Source organism: Salvelinus fontinalis, unplaced genomic scaffold, assembly GCF_029448725.1.
Source record: "Salvelinus fontinalis isolate EN_2023a unplaced genomic scaffold, ASM2944872v1 scaffold_0010, whole genome shotgun sequence".
In the NCBI taxonomy this organism is placed as follows: domain Eukaryota; kingdom Metazoa; phylum Chordata; class Actinopteri; order Salmoniformes; family Salmonidae; genus Salvelinus; species Salvelinus fontinalis.
In genome coordinates, this window is record NW_026600219.1 from 1,356,459 (window position 1) to 1,384,250 (window position 27,792).

Genomic DNA, 27,792 nt, shown 5'->3' on the forward strand with positions numbered 1-27,792 from the left:
TGCATTAGCCTAGTGGTAGTGCATTAGCCTAGTGGTAGTGCATTAGCCTCGTGGTAGTGTATTAGCCTAGTGGTAGTACATTAGCCTAGTGGTAGTGCATTAGCCTAGTGGTAGTACATTAGCGTAGTGGTAGTACATTAGCGTAGTGGTAGTGTATTAGCCTAGTGCATTAGCCTAGTGGTAGTGTATTAGCCCTAGTGGTAGTACATTAGCGTAGTGGTAGTACATTAGCCTAGTGGTAGTACATTAGCCTAGTGGTAGTACATTAGCCTAGTGGTAGTACATTAGCGTAGTGGTAGTGTATTAGCCTAGTGCATTAGCCTAGTGGTAGTGTATTAGCCCTAGTGGTAGTGCATTAGCCTAGTGGTAGTGCATTAGCCTAGTGGTAGTGTATTAGCCTAGTGGTAGTGTATTAGCCTAGTGGTAGTGTATTAGCCTAGTGGTAGTGCATTAGCCTAGTGGTAGTGCATTAGCCTAGTGGTAGTACATTAGCCTAGTGGTAGTGCATTAGCCTAGTGGTAGTGTATTAGCCTAGTGGTAGTACATTAGCATAGTGGTAGTGTATTAGCCTAGTGGTAGTGTATTAGCCTAGTGGTAGTGTATTAGCCTAGTGGTAGTGCATTAGCCTAGTGGTAGTGTATTAGCCTAGTGGTAGTGTATTAGCCTAGTGGTAGTGCATTAGCCTAGTGGTAGTGCATTAGCCTAGTGGTAGTGTATTAGCCTAGTGGTAGTGTATTAGCCTAGTGGTAGTGCATTAGCCTAGTGGTAGTGCATTAGCCTAGTGGTAGTGCATTAGCCCTAGTGGTAGTACATTAGCCTAGTGGTAGTGTATTAGCCTAGTGGTAGTGCATTAGCCTAGTGGTAGTACATTAGCCTAGTGGTAGTGTATTAGCCTAGTGGTAGTGCATTAGCCTAGTGGTAGTGTATTAGCATAGTGGTAGTGTATTAGCCTAGTGGTAGTGTATTAGCCTAGTGGTAGTGTATTAGCCTAGTGGTAGTGTATTAGCCTAGTGGTAGTGTATTAGCCTAGTGGTAGTGTATTAGCCTAGTGGTAGTGTATTAGCCTAGTGGTAGTGTATTAGCCTAGTGGTAGTGTATTAGCCTAGTGGTAGTGCATTAGCCTAGTGGTAGTGTATTAGCCTAGTGGTAGTGTATTAGCCTAGTGGTAGTACATTAGCCTAGTGGTAGTGTATTAGCCTAGTGGTAGTGTATTAGCCTAGTGGTAGTGTATTAGCCTAGTGGTAGTGCATTAGCCTAGTGGTAGTGTATTAGCCTAGTGGTAGTGCATTAGCCTAGTGGTAGTGTATTAGCCTAGTGGTAGTGTATTAGCCTAGTGGTAGTGTATTAGCCTAGTGGTAGTACATTAGCCTAGTGGTAGTGTATTAGCCTAGTGGTAGTGTATTAGCCTAGTGGTAGTACATTAGCCTAGTGGTAGTGTATTAGCCTAGTGGTAGTGTATTAGCCTAGTGGTAGTGTATTAGCCTAGTGGTAGTGTATTAGCCTAGTGGTAGTGTATTAGCCTAGTGGTAGTGTATTAGCCTAGTGGTAGTGTATTAGCCTAGTGGTAGTGTATTAGCCTAGTGGTAGTGTATTAGCCTAGTGGTAGTGCATTAGCCTAGTGGTAGTGTATTAGCCTAGTGGTAGTGCATTAGCCTAGTGGTAGTGTATTAGCCTAGTGGTAGTGTATTAGCCTAGTGGTAGTGCATTAGCCTAGTGGTAGTACATTAGCCTAGTGGTAGTGTATTAGCCTAGTGGTAGTGTATTAGCCTAGTGGTAGTGCATTAGCCTAGTGGTAGTGTATTAGCCTAGTGGTAGTGTATTAGCCTAGTGGTAGTGCATTAGCCTAGTGGTAGTGCATTAGCCTAGTGGTAGTGTATTAGCCTAGTGGTAGTGTATTAGCCTAGTGGTAGTACATTAGCATTAGTATGTTGTTCTGCCCCTGAACAAGGCAGTTAACCCACTGTTCCCTGGTAGGCCGTCATTGTAAATAAGAATTTGTTCTTAACTGACTTGCCTAGTTAGATTAAGCTTCAACCAAAAATATTGTATAGGCTATGGTCCCTGGTCAAAAGTAGTGCACTACATAGGGAATAGGGTGCCGGTTAAGACGCACACTTGAACTCTACACTACAGACTGGCTCTTGTCCGTCCGTCTGTCGTCCTCCGAGTAGCGACGGAAGGTCTCCCCTAGCAACGGCTCCAGTCCCTCAGCCGAGCGGAAAGCGCGGGCACGCATAGCACAGGCGATGACCCCCGACACCACCGCAGCCACCAGCACCGCGGCGACGATCGCTATGGTGATGATCTCAGACAGCGTGTAGAGGCGAGCTGCGGGGGGTAAGAGAGAAAAGCAACAGTGAGCTAAATAATATATATATATGAGAACAGATGGATGTGCAGGCTTTTGCTCTATCCCTGCACTAGGGTTATCAATATTACAGTTAACAATTAGACTACAGTTACGTCCCAAATGGAGTCCTATTCTGGGAGTAGTCCACACTATATAGGGAATAGGTCTAAAGTAGTGCACTATATAGGGAATAGGGCCCTGGTCTAAAGTAGTGCACTATATAGGGAATAGGGCCCTGGTCTAAAGTAGTGCACTATATAGGGAATAGGGCCCTGGTCTAAAGTAGTGCACTATATAGGGAATAGGGTTCATTTGGAATATAACCATAGAGTTCAAAGGTCATACAGTCTCTGTGTATGACTCACTGTGCCGTGTGACCTAGGTTCTCTGTCTGTCTGCCTGTCTGTCTGTCTGTCTGTCTGTCTGTCTGTCTGTCTGTCTGTCTGTCTGTCTGTCTGTCTGTGTGTGTGTGTGTGACTCACTGGGCCATGTGACCTCGTAGGCGTATCCCAGGTTCTCGGGGGCTGTGACGAACATCTCAGCGTTGGTGACGGGGGGCCAGAAGGGAACCATGTTGAACTGTCTGTTGTGACCAATGGGAGCATTCTCCTCCGGGTACGCTGCCTCCCCTGGAGGACGACATGAACCTTAGCCTAGCGCTGGCAGTGGCTGGGTGTTGGGTCTGCAGACGCTCTCCCCATTGGTCTGATTGAATGAATTGTTTTGTGTTCTGTGATTGGTTTCAGGTGTGACAGACTATACCTGGGGCGTGTCGGCTCAGCCACTCATCAAAGATGGCGTCAGTGAAGGTGTGGAGCAGGACAAAGATGGGGTCGTTAGGGGACAGGTGTGTCTGCCCTCCCGTCCCGTTGAGAAACAGGTGAGCCAGGTTATGGAGGCTGCGCACCACTGGGTCATAGCCACCCTGAGGGGCACTGTAGCCTGGAGGGAGGAGAGGGGAGGAAAGAGGAGGGGGGAGGAGAGAGAGGAGAGGGGGGAGGAGAGAGGCAGAGGAGAGGGAGGATAGAGGGGGAGGAGAGGAGAGGGGTAGAGAGAGAAGAGGAGAGAGAGAGAGAGGAGAGGAGAGGAGGGTTAGGAGGTTTGGGGTGGAGGTATGTGTCCTCTGGAGGAAGAGGAGAGGAGGGTAACGTGTGGGTCAGGATAGTGGGTTCAATTCCCGGGACCAACATACGCAAAATGTATACACCCATAACTGTAAGTCTCTATGGATAAAAGTGTCTGCTAAACGGGATGTATTATATCCTCACCCTCTACGGTGTTCCTGAATCCTCACCCTCTACGGTGTTCCTGAAACCTCACCCTCTACGATGTTCCTGAATCTTCACCCTCTGCGGTGTTCCTGAATCCTCACCCTCTGCGGTGTTCCTGAATCATCACCCTCTACGGTGTTCCTGACTCCTCACCCTCTACGGTGTTCCTGAATCCTCACCCTCTGCGGTGTTCCTGAATCCTCACCCTCTACGGTGTTCCTGAATCCTCACCCTCTACGGTGTTCCTGAATCCTCACCCTCTACGGTGTTCCTGAATCCTCACCCTCTACGGTGTTCCTGAATCCTCACCCTCTACGGTGTTCCTGAATCCTCACCCTCTACGGTGTTCCTGAATCCTCACCCTCTACGGTGTTCCTGAATCCTCACCCTCTACGGTGTTCCTGACTCCTCACCCTCTACGATGTTCCTGAATCCTCACCCTCTACGGTGTTCCTGACTCCTCACCCTCTACGGTGTTCCTGAATCCTCACCCTCTACGGTGTTCCTGAATCCTCACCCTCTACGGTGTTCCTGAATCCTCACCCTCTACGGTGTTCCTGACTCCTCACCCTCTACGGTCTTCCTGAACCCTCACCCTCTACGGTGTTCCTGAATCCTCACCCTCTACGGTGTTCCTGAATCCTCACCCTCTACGGTGTTCCTGAATCCTCACCCTCTACGGTGTTCCTGAATCCTCACCCTCTACGGTGTTCCTGAATCCTCACCCTCTACGGTGTTCCTGAATCCTCACCCTCTACGGTGTTCCTGAATCCTCACCCTCTACGGTGTTCCTGAATCCTCACCCTCTACGGTGTTCCTGAATCCTCACCCTCTACGGTGTTCCTGACTCCTCACCCTCTACGGTCTTCCTGAACCCTCACCCTCTACGGTGTTCCTGAATCCTCACCCTCTACGGTGTTCCTGAATCCTCACCCTCTACGGTGTTCCTGAATCCTCACCCTCTACGGTGTTCCTGAATCCTCACCCTCTACGGTGTTCCTGACTCCTCACCCTCTACGGTCTTCCTGAACCCTCACCCTCTACGGTGTTCCTGAACCCTCACCCTCTACGGTGTTCCTGAATCCTCACCCTCTACGGTGTTCCTGAATCCTCACCCTCTACGGTGTTCCTGAATCCTCACCCTCTACGGTGTTCCTGAAGCTCTCTGAAGAGGTGGAGTAGTACGGCGGGGTATCGAAGGTTTTCAGGTCCAGACAGTCCACTACATCCTGGGGTTCAGGCAGCCTCTGCACCATGGGCCGCGCCACGTTACCTGCTGGGTTCCTCCTGATGGGACTGGTCTCTGAATCTATAGGGTCATAGGTTAGGGGTCACAGGTCTCTGAATCTATAGGGGTCACATGTTAGGGGTCACAGGTCTCAATCTATAGGGTCATAGGTTAGGGGTCACAGGTCTCTGAATCTATAGGGGTCATATGTTAGGGGTATGTGGTCACAGGCCTCTGAATCTATAGGGTCATAGGTTAGGGGTATGGGGTCACAGGCCTCTGAATCTATAGGGTCATAGGTTAGGGGTCAGGGGTCACAGGTCTCTGAATCTATAGGGGTCATATGCTAGGGGTTATGGGTCACAGGTCTCTGAATGTATAGAGTCATAGCTTAGGGGTTATAGGTCACAGGTCTCTGAATCTATAGGGTCATAGGTTAGGGTTAGGGGTCACGGGTCTCTGAATCTATAGGGTCATAGGTTAGGGGTTAGGGGTCACAGGTCTCTGAATCTATAGGGTCATAGGTTAGGGGTTAGGGGTCACAGGTCTCTGAATCTATAGGGGTCATAGGTTAGGGATCAGGGTTCACAGGTCTCTGAATCTATAGGGTTTAGGGGTCACAGGTCTCTGAATCTATAGGGGTCCTAGGTTAGGTGTCACAGGTCTCTGAATCTATAGGGGTCGTAGGTTAGGGGTCACAGGTCTCTGAATCTATAGGGGTCCTAGGTTAGGTGTCACAGGTCTCTGAATCTATAGGGGTCGTAGGTTAGGGGTCACAGGTCTCTGAATCTATAGGGGTCCTAGGTTAGGTGTCACAGGTCTCTGAATCTATAGGGGTCGTAGATTAGGGGTCACAGGTCTCTGAATCTATAGGGGTCGTAGGTTATGGGTCACAGGTCTCTGAATATATAGGGGTCGTAGGTTAGGGGTCACAAGTCTCTGAATCTATAGGGGTCGTAGGTTATGGGTCACAGGTCTCTGAATCTATAGGGGTCGTAGGTTAGGGGTCACAAGTCTCTGAATATATAGGGGTCGTAGGTTAGGGGTCACAAGTCTCTGAATCTATAGGGGTCGTAGGTTAGGGGTCACAGGTCTCTGAATCTATAGGGGTCCTAGGTTAGGGGTCACAGGTCTCTGAATCTATAGGGGTCATAGGTTAGGGGTCACAGGTCTCTGAATATATAGGGCACAGAGGGTTGACATGGCAAGAAGTATTTGACTAGTCTTTTAACTTCGGGATGGTCAACATCCACATTTAATATGCATTCATCTCAAATGGAACCCTATTTACTATATAATGCGCCTCTGTTGACAACAGTAGTGCACTAAGTAGTGCACTATAAAAGGAATAGGGCGGTTTTCCCTGGACTCCTTGGCTCTGTCTGGAAACGTAGGTTTAACTAGCCGTTAAACCCTTGATTCCTTCTGTCCTTGATTCCTTAATCATTCCTCACCTTCCTCCCAAAGGTCACTGGAGGAGGAGCTCCAAGGGGAAGAACCTTGATTGGATCCTTTCCTCCAATGAGCTTTGAGAGGGAGGCAAGGAATTTAGGAATCAAATCAAGGATTCAATGGTTAGTTATGTTTTCCCACTGGTTAGATCATGTGGTCACTGGTCAGGAAAATCTCTCTCTCGCACGCACACACACACAGACACACACACAGACACACACACAGACACAGACACACACACACACACACACACACACACACACACACACACACACACACACACACACACACACACACACACACACACACACACACACACACACACACACACACACACGTGAGGAGATACTGCATAGCTGTGTGCTGTCCATCTGTCCATTTGAGTGTAAATCCTCTTGATCAAAGAGAACCAGTAGACGGGCAGACTTCTTCCTCCTTAGCCTCATAACGCCCATATTGGGAAATCACATGACCATAATAAGTTAACCACCCCCCCATATAAGGTGTTGTTCCCTGTATTTTTATTTATTTCACCTTTATTCAACCAGGTAGGCTAGTTGAGGACCATTTTTCATTTACAACTGTGACCTGGCCAAGATAAAGCAAAGCAGTGCGACAAAAACAACAACACAGAGTTACACATAAACAAACGTACACTCAATCAGGGGCGAAAATCTGATATCAACCTTGGAGGGGACAATTACATGAAATTTTCTCAGGAGCAATTCCTGAGGGGGACACCAAAAGTAGTGCTGTAACACATAGACTATGTTGTAATATGTTAAATGTATATTGAGGGACCATAATCACTACTACTGGATAATTGTTAGGTACAGTAGTTAACTGAAGGGTTGTCCCAACTTGTTTAAATCATTATAATACTACTAATAATAATAGTTATAGCAATGTTCCTTATCAGTGCAGTGTTCCTCTCTCTTGAAACATTTGCAAGAGTTTGCGGTTCTATAAATTGTGGGTGTGGCTGATATGGTTTTGTGTCATCACTGAGGTAACTGGACGATGCTGTGCCACTGTCCCCTATACTGGTGCTGCTGGCAACAAGGGTGACACCTGGTCCTGCCGTGGCTGTGACACTGTCCTCAAGTCTCTCTCCTTGGCTCTTTCCTTTCACCACCCGCACTGACTCACAGTCTGTCTCCTAGAAAAGAAATAAGGTGTTTGCTGTACTCCTAACTACCGGTACCCAAAACTACACAATTAATCACAACAGCAATACCATTGCCTTAAACAAATCTTGGTTCAGTCACCAGTTTAAATTGAGAGTGGGGGTATCCATGGCATTTTCCAATTATGTCCCTATTTTACAAATCAAAAAAATTGAGAACCTTTCATAATGTTGCCAAACAAAGACTCAACAAACTTACCTGAGACTCCCTGTCTCTGCCAATCTGTCCCCAGCTCTGCTGTCTGTGTGCCATCTGTTGCCTGCTCTGCCTAATGACATCATTGTGAAATATTTCCATTAGCATTTCACTTCTTTCTTATGAACATTTTATCAACTGGTCTTTGAGATATTAGGCTACTAGAGTTCTTACTTTGCGTTTTGGTGTACTGAAAAATACTCTGATGTCCGTCTTTTTACTTTTTTCTGACATTTTTCTACCTGGCTGGCTGGCTGACCGGTCTAGCTGCACACACACATTTACACAACACATGCTGCAACGTTTTGAAATTTTAACATAGTTTGTTTCATATTGGCAGGCTTCCAACAATAGCTGAATTTGCAAAGCTAGCGAGCACCAATTCCGTTTCTGTGGTGTTTGCTATAATCTTTGCTACCTGGTTAAAGGTGAAAAAAATAAAAAATTCACTAGCGACAATTTAGCTTTTGCAACGAGACCATTAAATATATTTAAGACAATGGTATAAGAGAGTGTAGTTTTGTTCAGTTTGGACTTCAGTTTATCGCTAACCAATCACAGGGACTTTGAAGCACTACAGCTGCATGCTAATCTTGGAATAAACTGACGATAGCAAATATTCCATCTTTGACGACGCCACATAAATGGAATAGGTACTAGCTAGCTTGATAGTTAATGTTTGCTTTAGTTTGCGCGCTAGCTCTGCAAATTCAGGTAGTGTGTGAACCCTGCAACATGAAAAAAATATATACATTGCTAAAGCGCGATTGACTGGATTACCTCACGTCAGTTACGTACATTGAGTGCCTTTCGGACAGTAGATACGAGCCCTCTATTACCTTGCCAGCTAAAGAACTGGCAGTGGATCAAACCATCGTGAGGCAAAGGGCGGGGGGGTCGCAATCTTGTGAAACTTAAAAACGCGCTATTAAGTGTCTATAATCAGTACAAGTGCTTTCATTGCGTATTATTAATATTATTGAAATTACATAGTTATGTTTACAGTGATATATTGGGGGGGACAAATCATATTTTCCCCAGGATGGGGGGGTCGTGTCCCCCCCGTCCCCCATGGGATTTCTGCCTATGCACTCAATAATACAGTAGAAAAATAAGTCTATGTACAATGTATACTGAGGTAAAGAGGATCAGATAGGAGACAGACTGGACAGCTACTAGATATCACTGAGCAGGTCACACACCCTCACTCCTCTCATGTTCTGTCAGGTCACACACTGTCACTCCTCTCATGTTCTGTCAGGTCACACACTGTCACTCCTCTCATGTTCTGTCAGGTCACACACCCTCACTCCTCTCATGTTCTGTCAGGTCACACACTGTCACTCCTCATGTTCTGTCAGGTCACACACCCTCACTCCTCATGTTCTGTCAGGTCACACACTGTCACTCCTGTCATGTTCTGTCAGGTCACACACCCTCACTCCTCTCATGTTCTGTCAGGTCACACACTGTCACTCCTCTCATGTTCTGTCAGGTCACACACTGTCACTCCTCTCGTGTTCTGTCAGGTCACACACTGTCACTCCTCTCATGTTCTGTCAGGTCACACACTGTCACTCCTCTCATGTTCTGTCAGGTCACACACCCTCACTCCTCTCATGTTTTGTCAGGTCACACACAGTCACTCCTCTCATGTTCTGTCAGGTCACAATTCTGACTCATTTCTCCCCATCGATGCAATTTTGAATCTCTAGGAAATTGTAGGACATTTACTGAGACAAAAGTAGGGAGGAAGTGAGTGTTGTAATCTGGCCCAGATTATGCATACCAACCAGACTAATCTCCTAATCTGGAGTCATGTGAATGTAGATTATACTACTGGTTCCTTAGTCCAGACCTTCAGAACCCTGTTGTTCATTGTGTCTTAGTTATAATTCCTTCCAAAGCCCAGAGAAATCACTAGCCAGCACTACTTCTAACAGGTCCAACCAAAACCACTGTTATAGATGGTTCCCATTATCCAGAGTGGCACAGTCTGGGGTTAGTTACTGTCACTTTCCCTGCCCCAGATCAATCTCTGGTTAGTTACTGTCAGTTTCCCTTCCCCAGATCAGTCTCTGGTTAGTTACTGTCAGTTTCCCTGCCCCAGATCAGTCTGGGGTTAGTTACTGTCAGTTTCCCTGCCCCATATCAGTCTGGGGTTAGTGACTGTCAGTTTCCCTGCCCCAGATCAGTCTGGGGTTAGTTACTGTCAGTTTCCCTGCCCCAGATCAGTCTCTGGTTAGTTACTGTCAGTTTCCCTTCCCCAGATCAGTCTCTGGTTAGTTACTGTCAGTTTCCCTGCCCCAGATCAGTCTGGGGTTAGTTACTGTCAGTTTCCCTGCCCCATATCAGTCTGGGGTTAGTTACTGTCAGTTTCCCTGCCCCATATCAGTCTGGGGTTAGTGACTGTCAGTTTCCCTGCCCCAGATCAGTCTGGGGTTAGTGACTGCCAGTTTCCCTGTCCCAGATCAGTCTGGGGTAAGTTACTGTCAGTTTCCCTGCCCCAGATCAGTCTCTGGTTAGTTACTGTCAGTTTCCCTGCCCCAGATCAGTCTCTGGTTAGTTACTGTCAGTTTCCCTGCCCCATATCAGCCTGGGGTTAGTTACTGTCAGTTTCCCTGACTCAGATCAGTCTCTGGTTAGTTACTGTCAGTTTCCCTGCCCCAGATCAGTCTGGGGTTAGTGACTGTCAGTTTCCCTGCCCCATATCAGCCTGGGGTTAGTGACTGTCAGTTTCCCTGACTCAGATCAGTCTCTGGTTAGTGACTGTCAGTTTCCCTGTCCCAGATCAGTCTGGGGTTAGTGACTGTCAGTTTCCCTGTCCCAGATCAGTCTGGGGTTAGTTACTGTCAGTTTCCCTGCCCCAGATCAGTCTGGGGTTAGTTACTGTCAGTTTCCCTGCTCCAGATCAGTCTGGGGTTAGTTACTGTCAGTTTCCCTGCCCCAGATCAGTCTGGGGTTAGTTACTGTCAGTTTCCCTGCCCCAGATCAGTCTGGGGTTAGTTACTGTCAGTTTCCCTGCTCCAGATCAGTCTGGGGTTAGTTACTGTCAGTTTCCCTGACTCAGATTTAGCCTAGTGCTGTACTAGAAAAGCCAGCTCAGTCTCCATAGCAGAGGGTTAGTAAAAAGGGTTAGTCATCACTGTTACAGATGGTTCCCAGAGTGTCGTAGTGTTTACAAGATGTTAGGACATATCATGCTCACTGTTACAGATGGTTCCCAGAGTGTCGTAGTCCTCCACACTCTCACAGATCACCCTCCACTGGGAGAAGACAGAGTTGGGGCTGAGGCTGTTCATATCGAAGGCAGACCTGGCTCCTAGGAGGTCGTCAGTACACACGTCACACTCACTGCCGCCGATGGCAAAGTTCCAGTAGGGGAGGGCAAAGGTGGCATCACCCAGCATGTCCTGGAGAGATGGAGAGATGGAGAGATGGATGGATGGATGGATAGAGAGATGGATGGATGGATGGGGAGATAGAGAGATGGATGGATGGATGGGGAGATAGAGAGATGGATGGGGAGATGGAGAGATGGATGAATGGATTGGGAGATAGAGAGATGGATGGAGGGATGGAGAAATGGAGAGATGGATGGAGGGATGGAGAGATGGATGGAGGGATGGGGAGATAGAGAGATGGATGAATGGATGGGGAGATGGAGAGATGGATGAATGGATGGGGAGATAGAGAGATGGATGGAGGGATGGGGAGATGGAGAGATGGATGGGGAGATGGAGAGATGGATGAATGGATTGGGAGATAGAGAGATGGATGGAGGGATGGAGAAATGGAGAGATGGATGGAGGGATGGAGAGATGGATGGAGGGATGGGGAGATAGAGAGATGGATGAATGGATGGGGAGATGGAGAGATGGATGAATGGATGGGGAGATAGAGAGATGGATGGAGGGATGGGGAGATGGAGAGATGGATGAATGGATTGGGAGATAGAGAGATGGATGGAGGGATGGGGAGATAGAGAGATGGATGGGGAGATGGAGAGATGGATGAATGGATGGGGAGATGGAGAGATGGATAGAGAGATGGATGGGGAGATGGAGAGATGGATGAATGGATTGGGAGATAGAGGGATGGAGAAATGGAGAGATGGATGGAGGGATGGAGAGATGGATGGAGGGATGGGGAGATAGAGAGATGGATGAATGGATGGGGAGATGGAGAGATGGATGAATGGATGGGGAGATAGAGAGATGGATGGAGGGATGGGGAGATGGAGAGATGGATGAATGGATTGGGAGATAGAGAGATGGATGGAGGGATGGAGAAATGGAGAGATGGATGGAGGGATGGAGAGATGGATGGAGGGATGGGGAGATAGAGAGATGGATGAATGGATGGGGAGATGGAGAGATGGATGAATGGATGGGGAGATAGAGAGATGGATGGAGGGATGGGGAGATGGATGGAGGGATGGAGAGATGGATGGAGGGATGGGGAGATGGAGAGATGGATGGAGGGATGGGGAGATGGAGAGATGGATGAATGGATGGGGAGATAGAGAGATGGAGGGATGGGGAGATGGAGAGATGGATGGAGGGATGGGGAGATGGAGGGATGGGGAGATGGAGAGATGGATGGAGAAATGGAGAGATGGATGAATGGATGGGGAGATAGAGAGATGGATGGGGAGATGGAGAGATGGAGGGATGGGGAGATGGAGAGATGGATGGATGAAGGGGGAAGACATATATGGTAAGGATCAATATTACAGTTTATAACCCCTGCTTGGCTGAATAGTTGATTCTGATTGGTCGAGAGAGGGTTTGACAATGTTTGAATATATGGTAGTATTGAACACACACACACACACACACACACACACACACACACACACACACACACACACACTCTCTCTCTCTCTTCTCTATCTCACATACACTCTCTCTTTTCTCTTTCACACACATACACAGTCGTTTCTCTCTCACACACATACACTCCGTACCCACTTCTCTCACTCGCCTGCATATCTCTCTCCAGCTGCAGCAGGTGGAACCTGTGCCAGGTGACGAATCCCGGGCCTTCGTGAGAAAAGTCCACACCCCCAAAGCTAGCCTGCCCCGCCCCCATGTAGGTCTTGCTGACAGAGTAGTAGTGTGTCCACACAAAGTAGTTATAGATGGAGATGTTGTCAAACTGAGGGGTGTTACCGTCCGGACCATACACTTCCTGGTAACTGTAGAGAGATGAGGATTTACCAATGGCAATGTGGCAAAGTGGAGTTTAATGCACAACCAAGCTCCCATCCAATTCTCTAACTCTAGCCTCTAATTCTATAACCTCTAGCCTCCAATTCTCTTACCTCTAGACTCCAATTCTCTAACCTCTAGCCTCCAATTCTCTAACCTCTAGCCTCCAAATCTCTTACCTCTAGCCTCCAAATCTCTTACCTCTAGCCTCCAATTCTCTAACCTCTAGCCTCCAATTCTCTAACCTCTAGCCTCCAATTCTCTAACCTCTAGCCTCCAATTCTCTAACCTCTAGCCTCCAATTCTCTTACCTCTAGCTTCCAATTCTCTAACCTCTAGCCTCCAATTCTCTTACCTCTAGCCTCCAATTCTCTTACCTCTAGCCTCCAATTCTCTTACCTCTAGCCTCCAATTCTCTTACCTCTAGCCTCCAATTCTCTTACCTCTAGCCTCCAATTCTCTTACCTCTAGACTCCAATTCTCTTACCTCTAGCCTCCAATTCTCTAACCTATAGCCTCCAATTCTCTTACCTATAGCCTCCAATTCTATAACCTCTAGCCTCCAATGCTCTAACCTCTAGCCTCCAATTCTCTAACCTATAGCCTCCACTTCTCTAGCCTCCAATTCTATAACCTCTAGCCTCCAATGCTCTTACCTCAAGACTCAAATACTCTAACCTCTAGACTCCAATTCTCTTACCTCTAGACTCCAATTCTCTTACCTCTAGCCTCCAAAACTCTAACCTCTAGCCTCCAAAGCTCTCCAATTCTATAACCTCCAATTCTCTTACCTCTAGCCTCCAAACTCTAGCCTCCAAATCTATAATCTCAAGCCTCCAATTCTCTAGCCTCCAAACTCTAGCCTCCAATTCTCTAGCCTCCAACCTCTAGCCTCCAATTCTCTAACCTCTAGTCTCTAACCTCTAGCCTCTAACCTCTAGCCTTCAACCTCTAGCCTCCAATTCTCTTACCTCTAGCCTCTAATACTCTAATCTCTATCCTCCAGTTCTCTAACAAATGAGATTATATTTGATTTAAACAGATGAGTGGTAATGAAGTATCAGTTATTTGGTTCCGATGCACAATCAGATCGAAGCAATCGATCTCCGATCATTAAGATCACAGCACCATCAAACTGGTTACCGTCGTGTGCAGATGACCAGGTCAGGGTGGACGGTCCTTTTGGCCTGGTCCAGAGAGTTCACAAACGCCTGCTTCTCTGCTGAACTCATCTGCATCACATTCCGCCTGACTGGAGGGAGGGAGGGAAGCAGGGAGGGAGGGAGGGAGGGAAGCAGGGAGGGAGGGAGGGAGGGAAGCAGGGAGGGAGGGAAGCAGGGAGGGAGGGAGGGAGGGAAGCAGGGAGGATGGAGGGAAGCAGGGAGGATGGAGGGAGGGAGGGACGTATGGGGAAGGGAGGGAAGCAGGGAGGGAGGGAAGCAGGGAGGATGGAGGGAGGGAGGGACGTATGGGGGAGGGAGGGAAGCAGGGAGGGAGGGAGGGAAGCAGGGAGGATGGAGGGAGGGAGGGACGTATGGGGGAGGGAGGGAAGCAGGGAGGGAGGGAGGGAAGCAGGGAGGATGGAGGGAGGGAGGGACGTATGGGGGAGGGAGGGAAGCAGGGAGGGAGGGAGGGAGGGAAGCAGGGAGGATGGAGGGAGGGAGGGACGTATGGGGGAGGGAGGGAAGCAGGGAGGATGGAGGGAGGAAGCAGGGAGGGAAGCAGGGAGGATGGAGGGGAGGGAAGCATTGGGGGATGGAGGGAAGCAGGGAGGATGTGGAGGATGGAGGGAGGGAAGCATGGAGGGAGGGAGGGAGAAGAAAGGAGGGAAGAAGTGAGGGAGATTGAGAGGAGGGAGGGAGAGGGAGGGAAATAAAGAAGGGAGAGAGCGATGCATCAAATATTGTACATTAGAAACTGTAGATGGTCCCTGATAAAGAAATACATGGATGTATGAAGAAAACCTAGAATAAATATATTTATTATCAATTTCTTTTTTAAAGGAAGTAGGAAAGAGACAATATCCAATCAGATAAATAAATACACCTCCCTGTCTCTTACCCACAGATATCCTCTGATCACAGTTAGATCCGGTGAGTCCATGTCGGCACCGGCCACAGTTATACCCCGCAAAGTTCCCGTTACACCGGCACGTCCGGTTAAAGAACCTTAACGGCCAGTGCTCCCGGTCGTCCCGGCCATCATGTGGGTACTGGGGGCCGTGGCGGTGGCTGTCGGCAGCTACGGACACACACTGACCCCTCCCTGTGGCAGAACCACACTCGTCACCCAGGGCTCCAGCGGGAGAGGGGCAGCACTGGCCGCTCCGTAGCCCCACTGAGGTGACACATTCTCTGGGAAACTGTGCCAGGGTCCATGGGGTCAGGCCCAGCACCACCAGGAGACCCAGCCAACACATACTGGAGATGGAGGAGAGAGAAAAAGGCCGTCTTTATTCGTTTTTGAAAGAAAGACAGTTTTTTATTCATTTGTGTGTGTGTGTAATGTTAACTGTTAATTCGTGACTGTTGATTTAACTTGTTTTGGCAATGTAAACATATGTTTTCAATGCCAATAAAGGTCCTTTGAATTTAAATTGAATTTAGAGATAGAGACAAAGTGGCAGAGCAGAGGAGAGAGAGAGAGAGATCGAGATCATTATAACACTGTATATATACGTAATATGACATTTGAAATGTCTTTATTCTTTTGGAACTTCTGTGTGTAATGTTTACTCTAAATTTGTATTGTTTATTTCACTTTTGTTTATTATATTCTTCAATTTCTTTGGCAATGTAAACATATGTTTCCATTGCCAATAAAGCCATTGAATTGAGAGAGGAAGTGAGAGAGACAGAGGAGAGCGTCAACAGGGATATGCATCAACAGAAACCTTGGGAAAATCCTCTGCGTTATCATTAATAGCAGACTAGTACATTTCCTCAGTGAAAACAATGTACTGAGCAAGTGTCAAATTGTTTTTTTTACCAAATTATTATACAACAGACCATGTATTCACCCTGCACACCCTAATTGACAACCAAACAAATCGAAACAAAGGCAAGTCTTCTCATGCTTTGCTGATTTCAAAAAAGCCTCAATTTGGCATGAGGGTCTGCTATACAAACGACATTATAAAATCCATGTACACAAACAAGTGTTTTTTGGGGGGGGGTCTGGCTAAAAATACTTGAATCAGTCATAGAGCCCATTGCCCTTTATGGTTGTGAGGTCTGGGGTCCGCTCACCAACCAAGAATTTACAATTTACAACACCAAATTGAGACTCTGCATGTAAAATTCAGCAAAAATATCCTTTGTGTACATCGTAAAACACCAAATAATTCATGCAGAGCAGAATTAGGCCGATACCCACTAATTATCAAAATCCAGAAAAGAGACCTTAAATTCTACAACCACCTAAAAGGAAGCGATTCCTAAACCTTCCATAACAAAGCCATCACCTACAGAGAGATGAACCTGGAGAAGAGTCCCCTAAGCAAGCTGGTCCTAGGGCTCTATTCACAAACACAAACACACCCCACAGAGCCCCAGGACAACAGCACAATTAGACCCAACCAAATCATGAGAAAACAAAAAGATAATTACTTGACACATTGGAAAGAATTTACAAAAAAACTGAGGAAACTAGAATGCTATTTGGCCCTAAACAGAGAGTACACAGTGGCAGAATACCTGACCACTGTGACTGACCCAAACTTAAGGAAAGCTTTGACTATGTACAGACTCAGTGAGCATAGCCTTGCTATTGAGAAAGGCCGCCGTAGGCAGACCTGGCTCTCAAGAGAAGACAGGCTATGTGCACACTGCCCACAAAATGAGGTGGAAACCGAGCTGCACTTCCTAACCTCCTGCCCAATGTATGACCATAGAGACACATATTTCCCTCAGATCACACAGATCCACAAAGAATTCGAAAACAAATCCAATTTTGATAAACTCCCATATCTACTGGGTGAAATACCACAGTGTGCCATCACAGCAGCAAGATTTGTGACCTGTTGCCACAAGAAAAGGTCAACCAGTGAAGAACAAACACCATTGTAAATACAACCCATATTTATGCTTATTTATTTTCCCTTTTGTACTTTAACCATTTGTACATCGTTACAACACTGTATATATACATAATATGACATTTGTAATGTCTTTATTCTTTTAGAACTTCTGCGAATGTAATGTTTACTGTTTATTTTTAATGTTTATTTCACTTTTGTTTATTATCTACTTCACTTGCTTTGGCAATGTTAACATACGTTTCCCATGCCAATGAAGCCCCTTGAATTGAATTGAATTGAGAGACAGAGAGAGACAGAGAGAGAGAGAGAGACAGAGAGAGACAGAGAGAGACAGAGACAGAGAGAGACAGAGAGACAGAGAGAGAGAGAGAGAGACAGAGAGAGAGAGAGAGAGACAGAGAGACAGAGAGAGAGAGAGAGACAGAGAGAGACAGAGAGAAAGATGTAGTTAGAGAGTTGAAACAAAGGCTGGTCCATTGAGTGCCAAGCCCAGCTCAGCCTAGACTCCCCATCAGATATCAGATTACACAAAGGATTGGAGATGTGTTCTTGTACAAATGTATACCAGCTCCAGCAAATCTCTTTTATCTCTGAAATCAACCATTCTCTTTGTTATAATTCCCTTTATGATTCCCAATAATTCCCTTTCCCTCCGAATAACTTATCGAGCCAAAGAAAACAAACAAGTTCTACTTTCTAAACAAATATCAAAAGTGTTCTAGGATTTGCAAGGACCCTGTTTACACCCCCCCCCCCCCAAAAAAAACAACCACATAAAATCCCTCCTTGATCACGTTTAAAAAAGCAACAAGATAACAGAGAGGATTAGACAGATTGACGGCTGTGTCTGGATTCTGTGGGTGGTGGTGTGACACTCACACCTCTCCTCCAACTAAGAGCAGCAAATCGTATGTGAGCTTGGTTCTGCAACTGTTTATCACTAGTATCACAGCGGTCTGAGACACTGCATCTCAGTGCTAGAGGCGTCACTACAGACACCCTGGTTCAAATCCAGGCTGTATCACAGCGGTCTGAGACACTGCATCTCAGTGCTAGAGGCGTCACTACAGACACCCTGGTTCAAATCCAGGCTGTATCACAGCGGTCTGAGACACTGCATCTCAGTGCTAGAGGTCGTCACTACAGACACCCTGGTTCAAATCCAGGCTGTATCACAGCGGTCTGAGACACTGCATCTCAGTGCTAGAGGTGTCACTACAGACACCCTGGTTCAAATCCAGGCTGTATCACAGCGGTCTGAGACACTGCATCTCAGTGCTAGAGGCGTCACTACAGACACCCTGGTTCAAATCCAGGCTGTATCACAGCGGTCTGAGACACTGCATCTCAGTGCTAGAGGCGTCACTACAGACACCCTGGTTCAAATCCAGGCTGTATCACAGCGGTCTGAGACACTGCATCTCAGTGCTAGAGGCGTCACTACAGACACCCTGGTTCAAATCCAGGCTGTATCACAGCGGTCTGAGACACTGCATCTCAGTGCTAGAGGTCGTCACTACAGACACCCTGGTTCAAATCCAGGCTGTATCACAGCGGTCTGAGACACTGCATCTCAGTGCTAGAGGTCGTCACTACAGACACCCTGGTTCAAATCCAGGCTGTATCACAGCGGTCTGAGACACTGCATCTCAGTGCTAGAGGTCGTCACTACAGACACCCTGGTTCAAATCCAGGCTGTATCACAGCGGTCTGAGACACTGCATCTCAGTGCTGGAGGCGTCACTACAGACACCCTGGTTCAAATCCAGGCTGTATCACAGCGGTCTGAGACACTGCATCTCAGTGCTGGAGGCGTCACTACAGACACCCTGGTTCAAATCCAGGCTGTATCACAGCGGTCTGAGACACTGCATCTCAGTGCTACAGGCGTCACTACAGACACCCTGGTTCAAATCCAGGCTGTATCACAGCGGTCTGAGACACTGCATCTCAGTGCTAGAGGTCGTCACTACAGACACCCTGGTTCAAATCCAGGCTGTATCACAGCGGTCTGAGACACTGCATCTCAGTGCTAGAGGTCGTCACTACAGACACCCTGGTTCAAATCCAGGCTGTATCACAGCGGTCTGAGGCACTGCATCTCAGTGCTAGAGGCGTCACTACAGACACCCTGGTTCAAATCCAGGCTGTATCACAGCGGTCTGAGACACTGCATCTCAGTGCTAGAGGTCGTCACTACAGACACCCTGGTTCAAATCCAGGCTGTATCACAGCGGTCTGAGACACTGCATCTCAGTGCTAGAGGCGTCACTACAGACACCCTGGTTCAAATCCAGGCTGTATCACAGCGGTCTGAGACACTGCATCTCAGTGCTAGAGGCGTCACTACAAACACCCTGGTTCAAATCCAGGCTGTATCACAGCGGTCTGAGACACTGCATCTCAGTGCTAGAGGTCGTCACTACAGACACCCTGGTTCAAATCCAGGCTGTATCACAGCGGTCTGAGACACTGCATCTCAGTGCTAGAGGTGTCACTACAGACACCCTGGTTCAAATCCAGGCTGTATCACAGCGGTCTGAGACACTGCATCTCAGTGCTAGAGGTGTCACTACAGACACCCTGGTTCAAATCCAGGCTGTATCACAGCGGTCTGAGACACTGCATCTCAGTGCTACAGGCGTCACTACAGACACCCTGGTTCAAATCCAGGCTGTATCACAGCGGTCTGAGACACTGCATCTCAGTGCTACAGGCGTCACTACAGACACCCTGGTTCAAATCCAGGCTGTATCACAGCGGTCTAAGACACTGCATCTCAGTGCTACAGGCGTCACTACAGACACCCTGGTTCAAATCCAGGCTGTATCACAGCGGTCTGAGACACTGCATCTCAGTGCTAGAGGCGTCACTACAGACACCCTGGTTCAAATCCAGGCTGTATCACAGCGGTCTGAGACACTGCATCTCAGTGCTACAGGCGTCACTACAGACACCCTGGTTCAAATCCAGGCTGTATCACAGCGGTCTGAGACACTGCATCTCAGTGCTACAGGCGTCACTACAGACACCCTGGTTCAAATCCAGGCTGCCGCCCTAGTCCTATAGGGCGGTGCACAATTGGCCCAGCGTTGTCCGGGTTTGGCCGGTGTAAACCGTCATTGTAAATAAGAATTTGTTCTTAACGGACTTGCCTTGTTAAATAATTTTTGTTTTTAAACAATCCCACCGCCTATAAGATTCTCAGTTTCCATTCTCTCAGTGATGTTTCACAGAATGGACACCATGTCCAGTGGTCTGATGAAGGAGTATCTCCAAAGCACCTATAAACTCAATCCACTCAATCCCCTGTCTTTGTATCCTACTATAAATAAACCAGCGATCTGTTGTTCTCCCGTATAATACCAGACAATTTAAATGTCTATAGACCAAGAAATAGATAGCAATATATAATTCCTTATCAAACCTGTTGCTGTATTTCATTAGTTAACTAGGCAAGTCAGTTAAGAACAAATTCTTATTTACAATGACGGCCTACAGGGGAACAGTAGGTTAACTGCCTTGTTCAGGGGCAGAACAACAGATTTTACCTCGTCAGCTCGGGGATTTGATCAAGCAACTTTTTGGTTACTAGTCCAACACTCTAACCCCTAGTCTACCAGGCTACCTGCCGCCCCCGTATCGTAGTGATTACATATGAATACGATACAAATATACAGATTATACAAAACCAATTATGATAAATCAATAAATGAGTTGCATAGATGAATGAATTAACAACTAATCTGTTGCTGTCTCCTACCTGTTGCTGGTTCCTACCTGTTGCTGTCTCCTACCTGTTGCTGTGTCCTACCTGTTGCTGTATCCTACCTGTTGCTGTGTCCTACCTGTTGCTGTATCCTACCTGTTGCTGTCTCCTACCTGTTGCTGGTTCCTACCTGTTGCTGTCTCCTACCTGTTGCTGGTTCCTACCTGTTGCTGTGTCCTACCTGTTGCTGTATCCTACCTGTTGCTGTCTCCTACCTGTTGGTGTCTCCTACCTGTTGCTGTCTCCTACCTGTTGCTGTCTCCTACCTGTTGCTGTCTCCTACCTGTTGCTGTCTCCTACCTGTTGCTGTTTCCTACCTGTTGCTGTCTCCTACCTGTTGCTGTCTCCTACCTGTTGCTGTCTCCTACCTGTTGCTGTCTCCTACCTGTTGCTGTCTCCTACCTGTTGCTGTCTCCTACCTGTTGCTGTCTCCTACCTGTTGCTGTATCCTACCTGTTGCTGTCTCCTACCTGTTGCTGTCTCCTACCTGTTGCTGTCTCCTACCTGTTGCTGTCTCCTACCTGTTGCTGTCTCCTACCTGTTGCTGTCTCCTACCTGTTCCTGTTTCCTACCTGTTGCTGTTTCCTACCTGTGATAGTGCGTGCTGTTCCTCTGTCTCAGTCCAACTGATCGCAACCAAGGGGCAGCCCATTGGCCCCTTCTCTCTCATATAGCCTACTGCACACACACATTAACACACACACACACACTCTGCCGCATGACTAGGCCTTTCCTCCCTGAGCCCCCCACACACACACCTCGCCTCGTGATTCAATCCAACCCAGCGGAGGCCAATCTGGGAGTTCACTCACGCACAAAACGTGATCCTACTACCATGGAACCCACACACACCCTGAGGAAATACCACAGGACAGCCATACCTTTATAAAGATGGTTTTATTGTGCACACGTCAAACAACAAAATGGCCACCAGAAGGTTGTAGTGTGGTAATGAGGTATTTGATCAAGATCCCCATTAGCTGTTTCTAAAGCAGCAGCTACTCTACCTGGGGTTTATTAGGATCATTATCTGTTTCTATAGCAGCAGCTACTCTTCCTGGGGTTTATTAGGATCATTATCTGTTTCTATAGCAGCAGCTACTCTTCCTGGGGTTTATTAGGATCATTATCTGTTTCTATAGCAGCAGCTACTCTTCCTGGGGTTTATTAGGATCATTATCTGTTTCTATAGCAGCAGCTACTCTTCCTGGGGTTTATTAGGATCATTATCTGTTTCTATAGCAGCAGCTACTCTTCCTGGGGTTTATTAGGATCATTATCTGTTTCTATAGCAGCAGCTACTCTTCCTGGGGTTTATTAGGATCATTATCTGTTTCTATAGCAGCAGCTACTCTTCCTGGGGTTCCACACAAAACATGAAACATGACATAATACAGAACATCAATAGACAAGAACAGCTGAAGGACAGAAATACATCAATTTAAAAAATAAGTTAAAAAAGGCACACGTAGCCTGCATATCAATGCATACACACAAACTATCTATGTCCAATAGGAGAGAGGCGTTGTACCGTGAGGTGTTGCTTTATCTGTTTGTTGAAACCAGGTTTGCTGTTTATTTGAGCAATATGAGATGGAAGGGAGTTCCATACAATAATATCTCTATATAATACTGTACGCTTTCTTCAATTTGTTCTGGATTTGGGGACTGTGAAAAGACCCCTGGTGGCATGTCTGGTAGGGGGTAAGTGTGTGTTCATCACTAGAACAACAAAATGGCGGTCAGAAGGTTGTAGTTCATCACCAGGACAACAAAATGGAGACCAGAAGGTTATAGTTCATCACCAGAACAACAAAATGGAGACCAGAAGGTTGTAGTTCATCACTAGAACAACAACATGGAGACCAGAAGGTTATAGTTCATCACCAGAACAACAAAATGGAGACCAGAAGGTTGTAGTTCATCACTAGAACAACAAAATGGAGACCAGAAGGTTATAGTTCATCACCAGAACAACAAAATGGAGACCAGAAGGTTGTAGTTCATCACCAGAACAACAAAATGGAGACCAGAAGGTTGTAGTTCATCACCAGAACAACAAAATGGAGACCAGAAGGTTGTAGTTCATCACCAGAACAACAAAATGGAGACCAGAAGGTTATAGTTCATCACCAGAACAACAACATGGAGACCAGAAGGTTGTAGTTCATCACCAGAACAACAAAATGGAGACCAGAAGGTTGTAGTTTATCACCAGAACAACAAAATGGAGACCAGAAGGTTGTAGTTCATCACCAGAACAACAAAATGGAGACCAGAAGGTTGTAGTTCATCACCAGAACAACAACATGGAGACCAGAAGGTTGTAGTTCATCACCAGAACAACAAAATGGAGACCAGAAGGTTGTAGTTCATCACCAGAACAACAACATGGAGACCAGAAGGTTGTAGTTCATCACTAGAACAACAAAATGGAGACCAGAAGGTTGTAGTTCATCACCAGAACAACAAAATGGAGACCAGAAGGTTGTAGTTCATCACCAGAACAACAAAATGGAGACCAGAAGGTTGTAGTTCATCACCAGGACAACAATGGTTAAATTGCGTTTCAAAACAATGTATTCATTTATTCTGTTATAGAATGATCAAGTTAGCCAGGTATGTTCTTACATGGCATTTGTAATTACAGTAGTAACAGTAGAGGTGATGGTATGCAGGACAGGGCTGATTACAATAGTAACAGTAGAGTTGATGGGTATGCAGGACAGGGCTGATTACAGTAGTAACAGTAGAGGTGATGGTATGTAGGACAGGGCTGATTACAGTAGAAACAGTAGAGGTGATGGTATGCAGGACATGGCTGATTACAGTAGTAACAGTAGAGGTGATGGGTATGCAGGACAGGGCTGATTACAGTAGTAACAGTAGAGATGAAGGTATGCAGGACAGGGCTGATTACAGTAGTAACAGTAGAGATGAAGGTATGCAGGACAGGGCTGATTACAGTAGTAACAGTAGAATACCTAGGATAGGATAAAGTAATCCTTCTGACCCCCCCCCTCCCCCTTAAAAGATTTAGATGCACTATTGTAAAGTGGCTGTCCCACTGGATGTCATAAGGTGAATGCACCAATTTGTATGTCACTCTGGATAAGAGCGTCTGCTAAATGACTTAAATGTAAATGTAGAGGAGATGCTATGCAGGACAGGGCTGATTACAGTAGTAACAGTAGAGGTGATGGTATGCAGGACAGGGGTCATCAATCATTCTGTCTCGAGGGCCACATCAGAATGTAATTAATTAGCGGTGGTTTATTCTGATTTCTACATATATTCTATCTGGTTGTTGACGTTCCGGTGTATCCCGAATAGTTATTTTATTTTCACAGTGAGCTGCAGTTACTCAGCCGTATGTTGCCCACCAATAGGCTGGGTGGTGGGTGATATAGTAAGGCTCTGTCCCAAAGGGTAGCATGTTCCCTATATACTCTAGTGAACTACTTTTGACCAGAGCCCTATTGGCCTATATAGGGAACAGGGTTCCATTTGAGACACATTTAAAGACAGACACAGGAACAGGGGGAGGGAGAGAGGGGGAGAGGGACACAGGAACAGAGGGAGGGAGAGAGGGGGAGAGGGACACAGGAACAGAGGGAGGGAGAGAGGGGGAGAGGGACACAGGAACAGAGGGAGGGAGAGAAGGGGAGAGGGATACAGGAACAGAGGGAGGGAGAGAGGGGGAGAGGGACACAGGAACAGAGGGAGGGAGAGAGGGGGAGAGGGACATAGGAACAGAGGGAGGGAGAGAGGGGGAGAGGGACATAGGAACAGAGGGAGGGAGAGGGGGGAGAGGGATACAGGAACAGGGGGAGGGAGAGGGGGGAGAGGGATACAGGAACAGGGGGAGGGAGAGTGTCAGCTGACTCTGTAGATCTAAAGAACTGAAGTCTGGACATCATGTGACAGATCTACTGGTCTATTGGTCAGGTCCTCTATGGAGGTGAGCTGTAGATCCGTCATTTCTACCCCCCCCTCCTCCTCCTCCTCCTCCTCCTCCTCCTGCTGCTGCTGCTGCTGCTGCTGCTGCTGTTGGGTTAGAGAGGGGTCCAGGTCCCTCGGGGCTAGAACAGCAATTCTAGAGGAGAGAATGAAGTAGAATGGGTTAAAGATACATAAGTAGATACAGATAGGGTAGACAATACAGAGAGAGAAGGGGAGAGAGGGGGAGAGAGAGGGTAGAGAGATGGAGAGAGAGGGGAGAGAGAGGGGGAGAGAGAAGGGGAGAGAGAGGGGAGAGAGAGAAGGGGAGAGACAATGGGAGAGAGAGGGGGAGAGAGGGAGAGGGAGTGGGAGAGAGGAGGAGTGTGGGGAAAGAGAAGGAGAGAGAGAGAGAGGGGGAGAGAGAGGGGAGAGAGGAGGAGAGAGACAGAAGAGAGAGGGAGAAGAGAAAGAGAGGGAGATAGTGAGAGGAGCTGGGTGAGAGAGAGTGAGAGAGGGGTGACAAGGAGGGGGAGGAAGAGGGAGCATCAGAGAGAAAAAGTGAGGGAGAAGGAGAAAGAGAGAAATATATAGAAAGAGGAAGAGAGAGAAAATGAGAGAAAGAGAATACTTTTTCCAAATCTCTAACCTTCTTAGTGTACTTTCCTTGATGTGGATTAGGTCTGCAGTAAGGCAGTATAATACTCTGGCTTCAGCTGGACTGAGGTCTGCAGTAAGGCAGTATAATACTCTGGCTTCAGCTGGACTGAGGTCTGCAGTAAGGCAGTATAATACTCTGGCTTCAGCTGGACTGAGGTCTGCAGTAAGGCAGTATAATACTCTGGCTTCAGCTGGACTGAGGTCTGCAGTAAGGCAGTATAATACTCTGGCTTCAGCTGGACCGACTAACTCATGTCATGTGACCTCCTGGGCCCTGACTACAGATCAACAGACCTAGAACAGACTTACCAAGACTCAGAGGCAGGAAACCATGTTGAGACACACAGGTAATAGATACAATGTACACTGATATACACTGAGTTTTCAAAACATTAAGAATACCTTTCTGATATTGAGTTGTTAGTTTTTAACTGTGCATTTGTTGGTTAAGGGCTTGTCAGTAAGTATTTCACAGTAAAGTCTACACCTGTTGTATTCAGCACGTCACTATGTTTGTGTTGTTGTTTGTGTTGTTGTTGTTGTTGGGCGGTGGTCATAAACGCTGGTTCTGAAGAGCTACAGAGCTGTGTGCAGGCTTTTGTTACAGCCCGACACTAACACTCTTGATTCGTCTTATTGTTATCTTGAGGACTGGTTGAATCAGGTGGTCTTCAGTGCAGGGCTGGATCTAAAGCCTGCACTCCCTGTACCTCCTCAGGACCAGGTTAGGAAACCAACGTATCTGTATTGAGTAAGAGACAGACTGCAGGGTTTTGTTACAGCCCAACACTAAAAGACAGACTGCAGGGTTTTGTTACAGCCCAACAATAAAATACAGACTGCAGGGTTTTGTTACAGCCCAACAATAAAAGACAGACTGCAGGGTTTTGTTACAGCCCAACAATAAAAGACAGACTGCAGGGTTTTGTTACAGCCCAACAATAAAAGACAGACTGCAGGGTTTTGTTACAGCCCAACATTAAAAGACAGACTGCAGGGTTTTGTTACAGCCCAACATTAAAAGACAGACTGCAGGGTTTTGTTACAGCCCAACACTAAAAGACAGACTGCAGGGTTTTGTTACAGCCCAACACTAAAAGACAGACTGCAGGGTTTTGTTACAGCCCAACAATAAAAGACAGACTGCAGGGTTTTGTTACAGCCCAACAATAAAAGACAGACTGCAGGGTTTTGTTACAGCCCAACCATAAAAGACAGACTGCAGGGTTTTGTTACAGCCCAACAATAAAAGACAGACTGCAGGGTTTTGTTACAGCCCAACAATAAAATACAGACTGCAGGGTTTTGTTACAGCCCAACACTAAAAGACAGACTGCAGGGTTTTGTTACAGCCCAACACTAAAATACAGACTGCAGGGTTTTGTTACAGCCCAACACTAAAAGACAGACTGCAGGGTTTTGTTACAGCCCAACCATAAAAGACAGACTGCAGGGTTTTGTTACAGCCCAACCATAAAAGACAGACTGCAGGGTTTTGTTACAGCCCAACAATAAAAGACAGACTGCAGGGTTTTGTTACAGCCCAACAATAAAATACAGACTGCAGGGTTTTGTTACAGCCCAACAATAAAATACAGACTGCAGGGTTTTGTTACAGCCCAACAATAAAAGACAGACTGCAGGGTTTTGTTACAGCCCAACACTAAAAGACAGACTGCAGGGTTTTGTTACAGCCCAACCATAAAAGACAGACTGCAGGGTTTTGTTAGCAGCCCAACAATAAAAGACTGCAGGGTTTTGTTACAGCCCAACAATAAAAGACAGACTGCAGGGTTTTGTTACAGCCCAACAATAAAATACAGACTGCAGGGTTTTGTTACAGCCCAACAATAAAATACAGACTGCAGGGTTTTGTTACAGCCCAACAATAAAAGACAGACTGCAGGGTTTTGTTACAGCCCAACCATAAAATACAGACTGCAGGGTTTTGTTACAGCCCAACAATAAAATACAGACTGCAGGGTTTTGTTACAGCCCAACCATAAAATACAGACTGCAGGGTTTTGTTACAGCCCAACAATAAAATACAGACTGCAGGGTTTTGTTAGCAGCAAAACAACCTTATTCTTTCTTTACTCTTCTTTATTCTTTCTAAACCGCGAAATGCTAAAGCAAAGAATCCTGGGTAATGTAGTTGTATGCGCTGTTCATGAGATGCTATGTAAATTGACATTCTCATACTGCATTGCTGACATGACGCTCGTTTGACTTCTCAAACCGCCTGGTACAGCTGTTTCATTTCCAAAGTAAACATTGTTGTAAAAAAAAAGAAGAAGTATTGGAAGTTATTTTTTTAAGTCGTTAGCAGTAGGAATTTAAGGTGTAATATCTGTTTCAACGTGTTTCTCAAGAAGAGACAGTTAAAGGGTTAACGGGGGTAGATTACAGTTTGGACACGGACACCCGGGTTGTGTTCAGTAACCAAGTAATTAAAAAACAGGACTCTTATTGACTCTTCTTGTTTACAA

At 46.8% G+C, this 27,792-nt stretch overlaps 1 protein-coding gene and 1 long non-coding RNA gene across 2 annotated transcripts; one reads left to right on the forward strand and one right to left on the reverse strand.

The window, feature by feature from the left end:
• Positions 1–1,912: 1,912 nt before the first annotated feature.
• LOC129842072 (5,6-dihydroxyindole-2-carboxylic acid oxidase-like) lies at positions 1,913–15,315 on the reverse strand. Its single transcript, XM_055910462.1, has 8 exons — positions 14,958–15,315; positions 14,040–14,148; positions 12,670–12,883; positions 10,892–11,096; positions 4,763–4,930; positions 3,113–3,292; positions 2,833–2,979; positions 1,913–2,328 (listed from the first exon to the last, which is right to left on the reverse strand). Exons 1-8 carry the CDS (start codon positions 15,313–15,315, stop codon positions 2,123–2,125), a joined length of 1,587 nt encoding a protein of 528 aa, XP_055766437.1. The 3' UTR covers positions 1,913–2,122.
• Positions 12,688–17,205, forward strand: LOC129842073 (uncharacterized). The gene is made up of 2 exons (XR_008757452.1): positions 12,688–12,777; positions 14,964–17,205. It is a non-coding gene; the product is annotated as an uncharacterized LOC129842073 (long non-coding RNA).
• Positions 17,206–27,792: the final 10,587 nt, after the last annotated feature.

What these genes read in the sequence shown, in the direction of transcription:
- LOC129842072 (XM_055910462.1), bottom strand. Translation starts at nt 15,315, where the DNA reads ATGTGTTGGCTGGGTCTCCTGGTGGTGCTGGGCCTGACCCCATGGACC. An exon ending in AGCTGGAGAGAGATATGCAG is followed by an intron (nt 11,097 to 12,669) that starts GCGAGTGAGAGA and finishes CCATCTCTCCAG; the next exon opens with GACATGCTGGGTGATGCCAC. An exon ending in TCTGGGAACCATCTGTAACA is followed by an intron (nt 4,931 to 10,891) that starts GTGAGCATGATA and finishes ATGACCCTATAG; the next exon opens with ATTCAGAGACCAGTCCCATC.